General features: G+C 42.1%; 1 protein-coding gene across 1 annotated transcript; it reads left to right on the plus strand.

Annotated features, from left to right (window-relative positions):
* Positions 1 to 2,223: 2,223 nt before the first annotated feature.
* Positions 2,224 to 13,469, plus strand: nus1 (NUS1 dehydrodolichyl diphosphate synthase subunit). The gene is made up of 5 exons (XM_038968471.1): positions 2,224 to 2,779; positions 4,250 to 4,384; positions 9,324 to 9,476; positions 10,403 to 10,502; positions 12,315 to 13,469. Exons 1-5 carry the CDS (start codon positions 2,413 to 2,415, stop codon positions 12,403 to 12,405), a joined length of 846 nt encoding a protein of 281 aa, XP_038824399.1. The 5' UTR covers positions 2,224 to 2,412; the 3' UTR covers positions 12,406 to 13,469.
* Positions 13,470 to 13,944: the final 475 nt, after the last annotated feature.

A 13,944-nucleotide genomic window follows, 5' to 3' on the forward strand; every position in this document is an offset into this window, starting at 1 on the left:
TGAGGTTGAAGATTCTTCACCACGATGTCTGTGTGGGTGGACCATTTCAGTTTGTCCGTGATGTGTACGCCGAGGAACTTAAAACTTTCCACCTCCTCCACTACTGTCCCGTCGATTTGGATAGGGAGGTGCTCTCTCTGCTGTTCCTGAAGTAGTTGAAATGGCAAGGTTTGTGACTTTGTGGCTGTGGTAACTAATGACGACCTGCCTGCACTTTACCTCTAGGTTCTGTCGTCACTAGTTACTACAGCCATAAAGTAATAAACCCCACATATTTCTACAATTTATCTTAAAAATGGGATTTTAAACCTAACCCTAACCTTAAGCCTAACTTTAACCACACTGCTAGTCTTATTCCTAACTCTAACCTTAAATTAAACACAAACAGCAAATGTTTTGTTTTCATGTTTGTTAATAATGAATGTTTACAATATAGCCAAATGTGAAATTGTGGATGTGGTAACTAGTGGACACCTCTAGGTTCTGACAAAAAGAACAACCAGAGTATCTCGGCATGCGTTTGAGGGGACGGGCGGACGGGAAGTGGGAAGATGGCGGAAGTGGATGCTGAGTTCGAATCCAGTAGCGCGTCAAGCAAATTTGGTGAAGACGAATGTTCTGAATGGACAACAGTAGTATCAAAAACTGGAACAAAAATGACATTTTCTAAAATTGCAGTGGATAATACGTGTGTGAATGATAATGAATCTCTTCTTATTGGGATACGTTTGTTGAGTAAGGATGCATATGTGGCAAACCCATTTGAGGTGTCGAAGATTGTGAAGCATGTGCTTGGAAAAGTGGAGTCTGTCAGAGTGACCAGGAGTGGTCTTATTAATTGTATTTCTGAAGAACAGGGGAAGATTGCAGTGGGCCTCAAGAGAATCCGGACAACAGAAGTGTTGTGTTTTGGATTTGAGTAGAGCACCCGTCAAAGGAGTCATCTCAGGGGCGACAAAGATCATTCCTGGTGTGGTTGGTGCCCTGCGTCTGACCCACTGGGTGAATGGGGGAAAATGAAGAAAGTCTGTCGGTCCTGTTGTTTTTTGATAAAGAGCAAATACCTATGCATGTGAAGCTTGGTTACGTAAGATAGGCTGTAAGAGCTTTCGTCTCCAAACCACTGCAGTGTTAGAATTGTAAAGGATTTGGCCATGTTTCAAGTGTGTGCAGACAAAACAGTATACTGAAATAAATGTGTGTAGAAGGATGACAGTGTTGCAATTGTGGTGGGGATCATGATCCTGAGTTACTGGAGTGCCCTTTAAGGGTGAAGGAGATTGAGGTGGCAAAAGCTAGAGCGGTCAATCAAATCTCCTATGCAGAGGCGATTAAAATCATTGAGTGACTAGTGATGCTAGTGAATATATGGTAGTGGATACACCACAGCCTATAGTAAATGTTTGCTGCCAGACAAAAGATACCGTGTGTTAAAAATGTGGATTTTGTTGTGTTCATTAACACATTTATAAACTGTAGAGCACAAGTCTCAAAGAAGTCTATGAAACTGGACATTATTGTGGCTGCAGCAGAAAAGTTTTGGGGATTTAAGGATTTTACATCTGAAGACTTGCAAGGGCTACTGGCGCCAGAAGACCCACCCTACCAGATTCGCCTTGAGCCTGTGTAGGTGTAACAGATTTAGCTTCCGTCCCTCTCCTCGCCCCGAAACAGGGACCCTCTGCACACATCAACAACTGCCTCCCACAAAACATCATTACCTATCGCTCCATAAAAGCCGCTGCCCTTGCAGAGCAAGGGAAACAACTACTTCAAGGTCTCAGAGCGAGTGACGTCATTGATTGAAACGCTATAAGCCGCACCTGGCTACCTAACTAGCCATTTCACACCGATTACATAGGGATCAGATCTGTTTAATTTTTTTAACAGAAAGGTTGTTTGATTTATTGTATTTTTTTTGTAATTTGTTCAGTTTTTTTGGAGGGAATCCTGTTTCCATCCCGCATAATAGGTGGCGGGATGCACATTAATTTGTGTGATCGTTAATATACTGTAACGTACCTGGGTTTATAAGCGCGGATATCGACTCTGCCGCTTGAGGATGCTTTTGCAGGACAGTCGATAGCGCGCTGGACTTCGGGCTAGAAGGTCGAGGGATAGAGACCTGCTCCCTTGCCTGTTTCATTAAATAGAAGAAAAAAACAACCCTACGTAGATCTCGCGTGATTTCATATTTGCTGAATCGTCCAATCAGTGAGCTACGTGTATCCTTCGGGTTCAGAGGGTAAAGGTTAGATGAAGATGGCAGCCGTGTAAACTGAGGCGTTGGCAGTACGCTAAATGACTCACAGGAGTAGATTAGTGTGTATCCATATCTAGACTTGAAATGCAGAGCTCGGTAGATACCTGATAATTATTCAATTTCGAGATTTTGTCGAGGAGGGCGGCATAATGGCAATAGTGTACGAGTTCGTGTGGCAGGTTCTGCATGTCCTTCTTCACATTCATAGAACGCTTATCACTTGGTTCCGACTCCGTCTTCGGAATTGGAATGGGCAACTGTGGTCACGAGCCTTAACGGCGCTTATTGTGCCGATAGCTCTCTCGTTTCCTAACCAAAAAAATATTGTCCCAGCACCCGGTAAACGCGTTGGTCGTCGGTATCGCTGGGGGGCGGATGGGAAATCTCTGGAGAAGCTGCCTGACCATATCGGCTTATTGATAGCGGAAGAGGAGCCACGGTACACAGATATAGCCAACCTTGTGGTGTGGTGCATGGCAGTCGGCATATCTTATGTCAGTGTGTACGATAATTACGGTAAGATTATTTCATTTCTTCGTTATTTTATTTATAATAATTGACACCAGGAAGTGTTGCTAAATACCGCACCACCAGACAGTCACGTGCGCTGCAGTGCAGACCCTTGCCAGCCAGCCATATTTTGATTTGCTTGTAATCAGCGATTGTTGAACTTTCCTATTCATGGTACGTTGTTAGTTGCCTTGGATAACTGTTACCTAGCTATCTATTATCAATTCTGATAGTCAAATAGCTTTACCCAGTCTTCTTCCATAATTTGTGCCATATCTGCTTAGGCCTCAGGTGCCTAATGCTATTATAAACAGGTTAGCCACGTAATTACAGCAGTACAATTGAATGTTTTGTAATTACCAGTAAAAAAAAACGTTTTGTCATGCTGTTGTATATGGTCTGATCTACAACGGTTGTCGGCCAATCAGCATTCAGGGCTCCAACCACCCAGTTTATAAATTGTCTTTGGGCTCTGCCCTCGTTCCCAAATGGCATGTCTTGTCATTAGAGAAACCGCTGGAGTGTAATAGTTTATTTTCTATCAACTCTAACAATGTTGTATAGCTAGATTATAGAATATGATTTCAACTGGTGGAGTCCCGACTCTCAATAGGCTTTCAAGATTTGCCCTGTGGCTTTTTCACCTATTCTCTGAGCCTAGAGGGAATTGGCTTAACTGAAGGTTATACACACACAGTATTTCTGTTCTTGCTTCCCGAGTGGCGCAGCGGTCTAAGGCACTGCATCTCAGTGCAAGAGGTGTCACTACAGTCCCTGGTTCGAATCCAGGCAGAATCACATCCGGCTGTGATTGGGAGTCCCATAGGGCGGCGCTCAATTGGCCCAGCGTCGTCCGGGTTTGGCCGGGGTAGGTCGTCATGGTAAATAAGAATTTGTTCTTAACTGACTTGCCTAGTAAAATAAAATTTACCACAGCCACTCTTACTGGGTCATGCTAGTTGTTTGAAAATATTGTTTACGCCTTCTTGAGTGGTGTGGTTCCTCAATGTCTGCTGACTTGTGTCATCAGTCTCTCACAGCCAAATCTGGCATATGATGCATTATTCCCCCCTAATTACGAGACTTCTTATAATATTTTGTTAATTTTAGGTATCAGTTTTGAAAGGTTGCAAATCTCCTTGTTTTTTCGTCTTTCAGTTAAGTTCGGATGTGCCCAATGTTCCTAACCCCCAGTGAGAGGTTGAAACTCCCCCCTCCCCCCAACAGATAACATATCCATTTTGGTTGGTCATGGCTAGAAGGGATCCAGCTTTTGGGAAATTAATGTCAAAAGTAGATTTTATTTTATTTATTTTAGCTAGCCCTTTCCCTAACCTTAACCTAATTATCCTAACCTGCTATGTTAATTCTCCTAAACTGCTGCATAAGTTCTCCTAACCTGCTACAAAAAATAAAATCTGACATTAATTTGACTAAAGATGGATCCCTTCTAGCCATGACCCTTTTGGTTCCCAGGTGTCTTCAGGAGGAACAACTCAAGGCTGATGGATGAGATCCTGAAGCAGCAGCAGGAGCTCCTAGATCTAGAAGGCTCCAAGCAGCTCTCTGTGGAGTTCCTTAACAATGGCACTGACAAACAGGACCAACAAGGTGAGACACTTGAACACTGAACACCAGGGGCTGTATGCATCTCAGATTAGGAGTGCTGGTCTAAAGCGTCTAAATCAATAATTACACACATACAATCCTAGTCTATGGAAGCTGGCATAATGCTAATCGCGAACTAAATGCCAAACGTTAACTCTAATACAGGTTGCTACCAGTGGTGGTGTAGATCAGAATGTTTGTTCAAGGGAATGTTCTGAATCAACTGAGCAGATCTTCCTTTATCAGGAGATGTGCTTCAAATGTAAGTAGGATTCATATAGGCCTTATATAAGCTATATCCATCAATTTAATAATCTATTTTTCTGGTGCGCTTAAATTTTATGTGGTGCTCCTAACTTTTCAAAATGAGGAGCACCAGTGCTACCAATAAAACAAATTAATTTAGAGCCCCAAGTGCCACGGCAAAAACTAAAATGTGCACCCCTTTCGGTCCCCGGGACCAGGATTAAGAAACACTGCACTAAACTGATCTTAAATCAGCACTCCTACACCTACTCGACGCTTGATACATACGGCCTCTCAACATCTGGAACAATGGGACATGCCCTGTGGTTTCTCTGCTATTCTCCGTCCTTACTCCTGTAGTATGCCATAATCGGGTTAAACCAGAAGAGAAGAGGCATTCAGAATTCTGCCATGTGTAGTATGAATAATCAATTCAATTCTATTGGATACTAAATAATATATGAAACCCTTTAGGGCAATTTAGATTGCAAGGCAATCTGGAGTAATATTCACAATTCATCATCACTTATTGAATGAAGTTTGAAACGGATTATGAATATTATTCCAATACACCAGGCTTGAAAGCATGATTGCATCATCATCTGTGGCATTTGTTTATTGAAGAGCATGTGCACTGCAGCCAGCCTGTATTGACTGATTAAGATCTATTCTATTGTGTAGTCTTACTAGCGTCTGCGGTTGGCAACTACACCATTATCCCCTGAGCAAGTCAATCTGTTATGACACACGGTCTCACACACACACAGACCATATAGAGTAGTAAAGGAACACAACCCAGAATAATTCTCTTCAAGGAATTCTTGTTTTTCCCTTTCATAGAACCTATAATTCACTTGTATAACTTACAAATTATAGGATCTCTATGTTCTCTTGTTATTCATTTGTTTTGTAACCTATAAATGTAATATTAATATGGAACGCCGTTTGGGTCTTTGCGTGTCAAGAAAGATACACATCAAATTACACTTTAACGCATCAAATAAGCTTGTTGACCAATCAGGATCTGAATATGACTGCACGTCGCGTAATAATGTAGCACATTCATACATTTTTTTACATAGTTATGACACATTGATTACACTGTCACTCGTATTTCATATGTCACAACGATTCACCCGTTACGTATCGTATGATGCTGGTAAAGTTGTCTCGCGCACCTTCTGCTGCCATACGTGCGCAGACACACTTCCCCAAGCGCTGGACAGTGCTGGTCATAAAAAAAGCTAGCTAGCTGATGGATGCAAACAATGTTCTTTCCCAAAAACATAACAAAATGACAATCTGTTTCAGTAGCTATTGTTAGCTAGCTAACTATCTAGGCTAGGTGTCATCTAAAATACCCATAATATATAAGACAGTTCTTACATGCTGACCAGACCGCTCGCGCATGTTGATTTTTGTCCATCCACTCCAGATGCGATCAAGACACGCAGGTTGAAATATCAAAACGAACTCTGAAAAGGCTATATTAATTTGGAGACATGTCGAAAAGCATTAAACATTTATGGCAATTGCTGTTGCTAGCTAATTTGTACTGGGATAAAAACATTGAGTTGTTATTTTACCTGAAATGCACAAGGTCCTCTACTCCAACAATTAAACTCCAACAATTAATCCACAGATCAAAGGGTAAACCGAGTTCGTTTCTAGTAATCTCTCCTCCTTCAGGCTTCTTCTTCTTTGGACTTTATACGTTGTGGTGGCATATTTCTGCTTTACCAAATGAGGAGAGTTACAAACTACACACCAGTCAGAGTTATAGTTAAACTACTTCTTTAATAATAAGCTTTGCAATAGCATTTGACTTTCAACAATTCACTATTTCTAATGAACCGTTGAGAAGAGACTACAGAAAATTACAAGGATCTTTTATAGCCAAGATACACCACTCTCAACTTACATGACGAATCACAGATCTTAGGAACTGTTCACAAAGAAATACTTTTTCTTGAGAAAGGACTATCCCATAGCCAGATAACATTCGCTATTAATTATCGTTGAGTTTGGTCCCTCAGACGAGGTTCTAATCTCGTTGCTGTTACTTCAAAAACACCAACTCATCCAATGGCATATATCAATTATTGACTCTAGATACTCCCATCTCAAGTAAACCCCCTCTTGACCCCACTCCTGGACAAGCTCACTGAGGGGAGCGAGCCTCTAGGTCATACACTATCCCAGGATAAGTGTAAGATCAGAGAGGACATACAATGTTTCCAGACACTGCCATACACCTCCCCCCAATGGGAAAAGGAGGGAGTGACTGGCACACAGACATTGTGGAGACAAGTAATTGGTTCCCCATTAATCACGCCATCCCTTCACATGGTTTAAAAATAGGTAAAGACACATTCACATATGAAGACAATGTTCCGTTCTGTCCTCTTCCCTTTCTGATATTCTGCATAGCACCAGGGACATGTGAAAGACAAGCCTGACCTCTCCCCTCTCTGGGCCCCAAGTGACTGAGCCCTAGCTGAGGGAAAAGTACAACTGCCAACACTATAGTCCAAAAGGATACATTCTAATGACAAGTATCTCACATAAGCATATTATGCAAATAAAACATCTTAATTATCTATGTTACCCAACTAATTCTGATTCATCTGCCACAACGTCGGTTGCCAACCAACTTTAAGGTGCATTACCACTACCGACTGGATTGTGGACCTCAGTTCATCCTTCATTCACCCACATGGGTATATGCTCCTAAAAACCAATGAGGAGATGGGAAAGGCAGGACTTACAGCTCATCAAACGTCACAAATGGAACCAAGTTCTATTTTAGCACCTGGCTACGCAGACAGCATTGTGGATTTAATGATTGAATAACATGTATGTGTAAATTTATTTTGCGCCGCGTGCAGTGAGGTCAGCATGTTATTTGATTAACGGTGGTCGGACCCGCCAATGTGAAGCTAGACACACAATAAGGATTAGCCACAATAGTGGAATTTTGTGGTTTGCCTTCAAAATAAGTCTGTAATTGACAGTGATGCAAATGAATACAAATAGTGGAATTGTGCCATAATTTAATAAATCATGCTAAACAAGGTTGAAATGTTATATAAATTTAACAAAGGCTATTTGTTAATTTGACAAAAATATGTTTAAATCACACTCGATGTATTAGACTTTAAAATCAAATCAAATTTTATTGGTCACATAGACACGGTTAGGAGATGTTTATTGCGAGTGCTTGTGCTTCTAGTTCCAACCGTGCAGCAATATCTAATAAGTAATATCTAACAATTCCACAACAAATACCTAATACACACATCTAAGTAAAGGGATGGAATAAGAATATATAAATATATGGATGAGCAATGTCAGTGCGTATAGGCTAAGATGCAATAGATAGTATAGAATACAGTATATACATATTAGATGAGTAATGCAAGATATGTAAACATTATTAAAGTGGCATTATTAAAGTGACTAGTGTTCCATTTATTAAAGTGGGCAATGATTTCAAGTCTGTATATAGGCAACGGCCTCTCTGTGCTAGTGATGATTGTTTAACAGTCTGATTGCCTTGAGATAGAAGCTGTTTTTCAGTCTCTCGGTCCCAGCTTTGATGCACCTGTTCTGACCTCACCTTCTGGATACTAGCGGGGTGAACAGGCAGTGGCTCGAGTGGTTGTTGTCCTTGATAATCTTTTTTGCCTTCCTGTGACATCGGGTGCTGTAGGTGTCCTGGAGGGCAGGTAGTTTGCATTGGGGGCATACTTATTTCACTATACAGCCTTACCTATGGATTGTGGATCAATGACATGGGTTATCAGTCTAATCAGTGACAACCACAGAACACAACTGTGAAGAGTTTACACAAATATTATCGCCGTAGCTCTTATCAGGGACTTTGAGGGAAATCACCTGCCCAGTCAGCTTATTGTGCATACTGACAATCATATTACACTGTACAGTCTTACCTATGGTTTGTGGATCAATGACATGGGTCATCAGTCTACTCAGTGACACCCAGAGAACATTTGCGTTGTAGCTCTTATTGCGGGAATCTGAATTGAGCTACATTTGTATCAGTCATCCTACTATGTGTATTGAACACGCTTCCAGAGGAAAAACAATACAACGTGGCTTTTTTGGGGTCTAACTCTGAGGAGGACGTTGTGGGGGAACCACTTGTGTGTACTGAGTAGACTGCTAAAGCTAGCTAGCTACTGCAGAAGTTGCTAATAAAATCTGTATCAAAGATATTCGCAAGCATTTTTGATCCTGATCTTATTTCAAATGTTCACACAAACGTTTTCCTATTCGGTTGAACACATAATGCCTTATTACCCACGCGGTATTGTGAACACATCGTTCGTGGCCGGTGTGTGCTTGTTTGCAGACAATCATAGTGGATCGTAGTGGTGGAGCGTGGCTTGCTCGTGCAAATTCAGCACACAACTTTCTATCATATAATTGTTTTATTTGACAGTGTTATTTGACGTGTATAGTTTTTGACACCCAAATACCCAAACGGCATTCCATATATTAAAGCGTAACAGCAGGATTGTAAAGCAGGCATTCCCACCCACTAACCTTCAGTCAAACAGACACCTGACACGTTTACCATTGATTGTTATGATTAGTGTGTGTGTGTGCGTGCCTGAGTACCGGTATGTGTGTTTGTGGGGCGCATTATGACTCTATTCCTCTGTTTCCACAGTGCTGTCGTGTCAGTCTGTGTTGAAGGTGCTGTCTCCAGAAGACGGCAAGCTGAGGATCGTGCAGGCAGCACAGCAGCTGTGTAGAGCTGTGGAGCAGAGGGAAAAGACATCCAAAGACATCAATGTCACTATGTTGGACTCCCTACTCAGAGGTGAGGAGGCCCCAAGATCAGCAGGAGGACATGCCATTGGTTCTTACCGGTCTTTAGTGTATTGTTATTCGTTGACTGGGACAACACCTTTATTTAATTGCTTAATCGTCAGGATAAAACCCATAGACATTCTATTGATCATAAAGGTATTAATTACAAGCTGGAGTACAGTCAGTGAAGCTTAGCTCACCAGCTCTCCTTTGGCATGATGTTCAGAGTAGCAATTTCACTCTATTTGAAGCTCAGGAAGGATGGAGGACAGAAATTGGGTAAAGGTCAAGGAGCCCCCTGTTAGAGCAGCTCCAACAGTGTTTGATCAAAAGATGTAGAAGATGAAGCACTCTGAGCCAGAGCTCCTCTCTCAATGTGGGTTTTTTGACCTGAGCCCTCTGCCCGCCCCGGCTCTGCCCATCGTTAGCCCCTGGCTAAGACTGATCACCCTCACTAGCTGTAAATCACATCACCATTACTTTAGTGGAACACATCCGTTTGCACTCACAAATCATAACTCTTGTAGAAGGTGATGGATGAGACCGAAGGCAGAAATGTGAACAAACTGATGAGAAAGATGGTCTCCAGATAGAATATAAACTACAGAGGATAGCAGAGTTCACTTCAGTGCAGTTGAGTCGAATCCAATCACATCCAGTGTAGTGTACAGTGAAGTTATTGTGTGTTTACTTCTCTGGGCCAGTGAGTGCAGCTGTTCCTCAGCAGTCAGTGTCTATGGGGCTTGGCAAGCTGCTGCTGTAGTGCTCTAACACCCCCCTCTCAAAAAAGAAAAGGCATTTCAGATGGTTATTTCTTAATCTTTTCCACAGTCCTTATGCAAACCAACCTCTGAAATGCTCGAAACGGTGCACTCTGAAATTTCCAGTGATTGGTTGTTCCATTGATCTCTCTCCATGCTGTCTCTGTATGTGCAGAGTCGAAGAGTACACCAGATCCAGACCTGGTTCTGAAGTTCGGCCCAGTAGAAAGCACCCTGGGATTCCTGCCCTGGCACATCAGACTGACAGAGTTCATGTGAGTATTGTACAGTGTCTGTCTGTGTGCACACGTTCGATAAGGCTGCCTCACTCGTGTAGAAGACTGCTGGGATAGCCGCTGCTCTGAAGAGCTGGACACGAATAACAATGAGGTTCCTTTCTTATTCCTCATAACCACTCTGTGTGTGTGTGACAGAGAGGGAGAGTTTGTGTGCATGCCTTTGCTTTGCCTCCTGAGTAGAATTGATATGGGCCTGTTGTGCTTATCTGTGCAGATTAACTGGTAAACCTGCCTGCTGCCTAATTTGTCTCCTGTCTTGACAGATTGACAAGGCTTTTTAAAACGCTGCTGTGAATCCAGTATAAATAGCAGTGCTGTTTTAATGGAAACGGAGGGGAATTATGCAGTTCAGCCTTCATAAGATGCGACTTGACAGATTATGATGCATCACTAAAAATGGCAGAAATCCTATTTCTAGACATTAGCTATGTTTCCATTAACTGGTCCAGTGATTTAAAAAAAAAAAAAAAAAAAAAATCATAGAAAATCGACAATTGCATGCTAGGCTACATTTCCATTTAACTATCTTGTGTTGATAAAGATAGCTGGATGTGATGGCATCACTTCGGAAGAAAACGAGTGTTGAATAAAAATGTAGTGGTTGAAGTGTTTCCTATGTAGGCAAATTGGGTATTAATAAGTTGGTGACAGCCTGTATGCCCTCCCACCTATCTGTTTGATGTATCAGGTAGGCCTATAGCCTGCGAAAGCCAGCATGTAGGCTATAGAATGCAATAATTGACTAATATTTGCCTAATATTTACTGGACATTGCTTTTGTCGAGTAAACCTGGGTCAATGGAAACCTGACTATAAATGTATCGTTATTTGGCAGTCGTGAAGTTGTCAGACTGGCCCACATTATTGAATGTGGGTCTTTACAAAGCAACATTTATTTTTCCCAGAAATACTTTATTTGCAACATGAGAGAAGACACTTCTTTGTATCTGTCACATTATGGCATTTGTGAGCACACAGGCTCCATTTTGAAGTTGTCAATTTTCTTCTACTATTTCCATTTTTTACATGTTTTATTTATTTTTTTAACCTTTATTTAGCTAGGCAAGTCAGTTAAGAACAAATTCTTATTTACAATGACAGCCTAGGAACAGTGAGTTAACGGTCTTGTTCAGGGGCAGAACGATCGATTTTTACCTTGTCAGCTCGGGGATTTGATCTAGCAACCTTTCGGTTACTGGCCCAACGCTCTAACCACTAGGCTTCCTACCGCCCAAAAAGTTGGTTAACAAACTGAAAGGGTGTTTGCTGCCACCTACAGTTATGGAATGTTTGCTCACAAGTTTAAATCATTAGCTGATCCCTTCTGATGACCTGGATAGAATTATGTGAACCTTCCTTAACCTATAGGAAGTCCCACCCAGTTGAGGACTTTCACTATTTTGAAGTAGTCAACGGCGCTGCCCATGCTTAATAAACAGGCTTTTGGGCACTAGAGTCCTATCATTGTCAGGGATTTGCAAGGACATTTTGGGCCTTGACCTCCATCAAACACTAGATGGCCATATAGTGCTGTAACTGCTTTAGACATTAACTCAAGCAGCAGCTTTCGGGAATCACAGGAGATTTTTTACATAATTGTATTTGGAGTACGCCTTTTAACTAATGTAACATGGTAACATTTCTGTTCATCACTTATTGCTTGGTATCTATTTTACCAACATTATTTTATATTCATAGATTTTATTCTACTGCCCATAGCTACTGCCATCTGAGGTAGGCTAGAAGTGTCTCTGTAGTTTCTCTCTAACATCCTCCCTCTCTCCTGCAGCTCCTTACCCTCCCATGTAGACGTCTCCTATGAGGACTTATTCAGCGCCTTGCAGCGCTACGCCTCCTGTGAGCAGCGGCTGGGGAAGTGAGTGATTGGCCCCGCCCCTCCAGAGGAAGGGGAACGACAAGGGTGTGGGGTACGGGTCCGCCCTAGCCCCTCTTCCTCCCGGGTCTCTATGTTTGCAGTACAGGCACTAGAGAACAAGCAACCAGCCAGACAGCGTACTGCCGCATCACATTGAATCTCACCTCCACCCCCGCTCACTCGGACTCACTGCTCCTCCGCAACGTGAAAGTGTCACCAGGCTGCCTCTGTGAGGCATGCTGGGTAGTACGGACCCTGACAAGGTAATGGCACGCACTGAACATCAGCGGGCTTGGAAGAGATCGGCCAATGCCCCTGCGTCAGCTGTATTAACGAGGAACCAACATTACCTGGAGGACATTGTTAACCGTATGGTGTAAATCTAGTGTTGCTTTGCTTCTCTCTCGCTCTCTCTCTGTTTGCTGTAGATCCTGCTGTGCCCCTGAGGTATGAATGAGGATAATGGATAAAGCTTTCTGCTGCTCTGGAAGGGAGTGATGTGTTGGGAGGAATGTGCCAGGCAGAATGTTTAATGCTAAACAACAACATTGCTCTTCAGGTCTCTCCATCTCTGTAAAGGACTGCATGGAGGACCTTGGGGTTTTTCTGGAAATATACTTTATATAAGTGTGCTTCAAATGTAGCGCTTGATCAATATGGTACTGGAGGATGTGGAACGAGAGCTCTGTGATACGGGACTATACTCTGCATGTTAAGGATGTCTACATGGTTGTGCTGTGTCTTCATTCAGAGTTACTATTGGTGGACTGTGTGTGTGTCTGCTTTTGTACATGTGTGAAACTCAGCCAGCAAGTTACACTAAACCTACACAAAATCCAATCTTTGCAATCAATCAGGATGAAAAATAAAGCAGTTGTCTGTATACAATTTCCCCCATGACCAACACTATTTTATTTGGTGTTGAATTACTAGGTTTTCACTCCGTTGTCCATAACATTAAGATTTTTGCATGTTGAGCCCCTTAATCCTCAATGCTGCTGTCTGTTGTTGTTAATCCATGTGAATATTGACTTACATTTGTATTAAAGTGTTTTGCTATTTCTTTCATCTCATGAACTTGTTTAAAACCCAGATTCAGTATTTTATTTTCCTTTCTCTCTGGTTAGATGGCATACAGGAGTATTTACACTGTAGGGATATCCTAGATAGAGGACTAGTGCCCAAATGCCAATTTTAGCATGGGCAGTGCCATTGAGGACTTTAACCATTTTTGAAGTAGTCAACTGGGTGGGACTTCCTATTGGTTAAGGAAGGATCACGTGATACCATCTTGGACTTCGGGAGGGATCAGCCAATGAATTATACTAGTAAGCAAACATTCCATAACTGCAGGTGGCAGTAAATCGCCAACCTGGGCTTTATGCCTTTTCAAACAACACTCCAGGTGGCCGTATGCATTTACACCATAATGCTAACTGATTACCTGTGGGACTGAAACTCCCAATTCCTCACTAGCCAGTGGTTGGGTTGTCATAGGAAGGTTAATCAATAAATGTTACTGAAAACCCCATATATGCAGTAC

This window comes from Salvelinus namaycush, chromosome 29, assembly GCF_016432855.1.
Source record: "Salvelinus namaycush isolate Seneca chromosome 29, SaNama_1.0, whole genome shotgun sequence".
Taxonomy (NCBI): domain Eukaryota; kingdom Metazoa; phylum Chordata; class Actinopteri; order Salmoniformes; family Salmonidae; genus Salvelinus; species Salvelinus namaycush.